This window comes from Lipotes vexillifer, unplaced genomic scaffold, assembly GCF_000442215.2.
Source record: "Lipotes vexillifer unplaced genomic scaffold, Lipotes_vexillifer_v1.1 scaffold253, whole genome shotgun sequence".
Classification (NCBI taxonomy): Eukaryota; Metazoa; Chordata; class Mammalia; order Artiodactyla; family Lipotidae; genus Lipotes; species Lipotes vexillifer.
This window is the reverse complement of record NW_006780322.1, coordinates 2,894,835-2,899,032: the sequence shown is the minus strand read 5'-3', so window position 1 is coordinate 2,899,032 and position 4,198 is coordinate 2,894,835. Positions and strand designations below refer to the sequence as shown.

At 50.3% G+C, this 4,198-nt stretch overlaps 1 protein-coding gene across 1 annotated transcript in view; it reads right to left on the bottom strand.

Moving 5' to 3' along the window:
* Positions 1-4,198, bottom strand: part of ADD2 (adducin 2) — a 107,243-nt gene that overhangs the window by 24,684 nt on the left and 78,361 nt on the right. The window contains exons 5-7 of the mRNA XM_007453402.1: positions 4,036-4,116; positions 1,971-2,120; positions 555-698 (exon numbers count right to left, since the gene is read on the bottom strand). Coding sequence (XP_007453464.1) covers positions 555-698; positions 1,971-2,120; positions 4,036-4,116 — 375 coding nt within the window. The remainder of the gene's footprint in view (positions 1-554; positions 699-1,970; positions 2,121-4,035; positions 4,117-4,198) is intronic.

Genomic DNA, 4,198 nt, shown 5'->3' with positions numbered 1-4,198 from the left:
GTAGGGAAACAGCATTCTCAAGTACTAGTCATGGCCGGAGGAGAGAGCAATTTGGTACTATGCAGTAAGAGTTTTAAAATGTGCATCCTTAGGAGTTTATCCTAAGGAAATCATCCCAAGCAAATACAAAGATGTAGCTGAAAGAATTTTTCATCACAGAGTTGTTTATATTAAGAGAAAATTGGGGGGCAAACTTTTCAATGTCCAGCCATAGAGGACTGTGTAGGTAAGTAGTGGCACAGCCATTCATACAATGAAGTATAATTTAAAATAGTGATTAGAAAGTATTTAGTAGCATACAAGGGTGTTTACTGTATATCGCTAAGGGGAAAAGGGAGAATATATTTTATAATCCTGGTTTTGTAAATCTATATGAATAGTTACGGGGGGGTGCACCCAAATCGCATGGTAGGGTGAAAGAGTTTTATGTCATTTGTTGTTATTGCTGTTTATCTGCAACTTATAAACATGTTCCAATGAACATTGGTCGCTCTTGTGATGTCGGTTTTTGACAATCCCACCCAGAGCATCTTCCCAGAACAGCTGAGCCGAACCTTGCAGGTGGGTCCAAGGCACTTCTGCAGGTTGATCCGATCGGCTTCCTGTTCCATCTCGCCGTTGAAGTCATAATAGGCCATGTCCCCTACCACCAGGGCGTTGTGGGACACAGGCAGGAGGCCCCACTTCATGGCTGACACCTGTAGTGAGACGACGGAATGAATGTGTAGCTCGGCAGCTCCACCCCTCTCCTCGCCCCTCTGTCACAGTCGCCCTGGCCTCAGAGCAGCACAGTCAAGTTCTGTCTGGGGACGTGGCAGGGGAGGGAGCGAGCGCAAGAGAAAGGCACCCCCCCACCCCACCCCCCACCCCCGCCTTGGCGAGGCTCTTGTTTTCTCACTGCTTCCTCTAAAGCCTTTTCATCACACTTTTCCCAGCTGCCACGTCAAGACATCACCTTCTAAAACTGCTGCAAAGCATACGCTGGAGGGATGGCGTGCTGCTGCCCACCCCTGCTTGGCTCTTGTCCTAGGACCCGGGAAGAGGCAAGGCTGGTGGGGTTGGCACCAGGCAGGGCTGAAGCAGGGTCCAGGGTCCCTGGGGTGGGTTGCGCGAGACCCTCAGCCTTGGGTCAGTGCATCAACAGCCACGATTCTTCACTAACAGGGAGGCCCATTGAGAAGCCCCCATTTTACCGGCAACGGAGCAATGCAAGTGCCAGAGAACAGAGTTAAAACGCAGGCTGAAACGGCCATGCCCCAAACCCCACCTTTTATTAAAAGCAAGGAGCGTGGAGAGGTTAGAAGGGCCGCTTGCCCCACTTCGCTCATCTTGCCCCTCGTGTAAGCCCCGGCCCTGCAGAAATGGATACTTGGCACGAATACAACATGCAGTCTTAGTCCGAATTCTGGAAGGTCTGAGTGCTTGTAACCAGAGTGATTTGCAGAGAAAACCACAGGCCAGTGACAGGTCTCTTTTGCCCCTGTAGGCATGTGGCCTGGGGGTGAGGGTTGAGTGTCTGCTGTCTTTCCAGGTGCACCACAGCGTCTCAGGTAGACATGGAGAAACGCCCAGAGACCCTTGGGGGACGGCTTGCTCCTTGATGGTCTTCCCTCTGCTCTCTCCCAGTTCCCAGACACTCGGAAGGTGCCGTCACCCGGGCCTGTGGCACCGGTTTGCGTATGTAGCAGGTGCGGGGTGCAGCAGGGAAGACTTTACACATCTTCACCTTGTCTCCCCTCACCTAGACTTCCATAGTTAGAAAATGTAGAGGAGGAGGTTCCCATGTTGGGTGTCCCCTCCTCACCTTGCTCTGAGTTCCAGGGAATCTTTCCAGAACTGTTTTATACGGTGAGTTTGCTCCTAGCTTGGGGGCTTATGTCTTTCTTCAGGGAGACCCTCAGAGAGACAGGTGCCATGGGTCTGCTGCCAGCCTCGGAGACTGAAATGCTGGCTGAAGAGCTGACACTCACCGCCGCCGTGGCCGGAGTATGCAGGTGGATGACACAGCGCACGTCAGGTCTGGCGGCGTAGATGGCCGAGTGCAGGCAGAAGCCCGTGGTGTCCACTGGGAAGCAGCTGCTGCCCTTCTCCACCACCTCTCCCAGGATGTTCACCTTGATCTGGGCCAGGGGGAAGAGAGACTTCCGGCCACCAGCAGGCAGAGGCCCCTCATTCCCCTCCCGGCAGGTGGGCCAGGCACACGCCCACCCACCTGTGTCCACTCTCCACCATACCATGGGCAATGAATGTGCTTTATGTGGGGGGCAAGAGACCCCATTCCTGCCTGCAGGGTGAGCACACAGGCTACTGGGAAACAAAGGCGATTATAATTCAGCATTGAAAAATGCTAGAGCAGAGTTTCTCAAACTTTAATCACCTGGATGCAACTAGAGATTATCATACTAAGTGAAGTAAGTCAGAAAGAGAAAGACAAATACCATATGATATCACTTATCAGTGGAATCTAAAATATGACACAAATGAACCTATCTATGAAACAGAAGCAGAATCAGGGACATAGAGAAGAGACTGGTGGTTGCCAAGGGGGGAGGGGTTGGGGGAGGGATGGAGTGGGAGGCTGGGGTTAGCAGATGTAAGCTTTTATATATAGAATGGTTAAACAACAAGGTCCTACTGTATAGCACAGAGAACTATATTCAATATCCTATGATAAACCATAATGGAAAAAATATATAAAAAAAGAATGCATATACGTGTGTAACTGAGTCACTTTGCTGTAGCAGAAATTAACGCAACGTTGTAAATCACCTATACTTCAATTTTTAAAAAATTGATTTAAAAAAAAAGAATCACCTGGAGATCCTGTCAAAATGCAGATTCGGATTCCGTAGGCCAAGAACTCGGCCTGAGAGTCTGCATTTGTAACAAGATCCCAGTGACAGCCCTGCTGCTGGTCCACGGACCACACTTTGAGTAGCAAGGTGCAAGAGGAGAATCATTCACAGAATTCTCTAGAAGCAGATAGGAGGAGTCTTTAATTCCTCCTGTTAGAGGGACGAACATCTAAACTTGAGTCTTTTTCCTTTTTTTCCCACTTGTTATTTTGAAAAATTTTTAATCACACACAAAGGTAAAGAGGATAATATAATGAACACCCATTTACCAGTCACCCGAAAGCTAGGTCTTAAAGGACAAATAATGGAGAGCAGTCACTGGTCTTACAATCTGCTTTTGACTCCAAGGGGTTGTGGGTGTCATGGTGAAAACACACGCGCACGCGCACGGGCGGGAGCGCGCGCGCGCACACACACACACACACACACACACACACACACACACACAAACTGCTGGTCGCTGCGGCTGACCTGGCACACAGCTAAGCCGTGGCACTGCCTAACATTAACAATCTCATAGAACATCATCACCAGAGACGGCCACTTTTGACTGTGACACAGAAGACAAAAGCCACTCCTTAATCACGTCTAAGCACAGACAAAAACAACTTTGTGTAAATGTAAAAATGCACCTGAACTCAACTTCTTCTGCTTCTAAGCCAGTCCCTAGACTACTTTCCTCTCCCCCGACCCCCGCACCCAGAAATCTTTCCTGATCGAAACCGATTCTGGAAGTTTCTTCCTACCACGCCTAAAAGGAACAGGAGGACAGAAAGGGCACCCAGAAGCGCTCTCTCAGGGCACCGGCACTAGAAGAGTCTTGCACTGCTTTGGGACAAAGCACTGGCTGTTGTTCTAAAGTATCCCCTCAGCTGGAAGGCTTCCCGGCTCCCAGCCTTTGTCCAATCCCAGGCTCAGAGGCCTCCAGGCTCATCTCTTCTCCCCTCGCCCTCCCACTGCGCTTGCGGCCTACACCTCCCATTTCGTCTCTTGATCACATCATGCTCTGCGCTCTCAGTTTGTTTTGGTGTCCATGTGACTTCTCTGTCCCACTAGATTGCAAACTGCAAGAAGGACAGGATGGCAGGGGCTACCTTGGAGATGACCTCTCACCGTAGGAGCAGAGAGAGTACTGACATTTCAGCAAGAAATGGGTGGTGACAGGCCGGACTGTACTCACCAGGCTGGATGCTGTGACTTCGCTGCAAGAAACTCCCTTAGGGCTGATCAGGAAGTGGTCCTGCTCCTTGCTGACCCTCAACTGGAGGAGAGACACGTGTTCTCAGAGGCAAGGAGGGAGAGGGGTCATTTCCGATGACATACTGCTTGAATCCCCTCTTTCC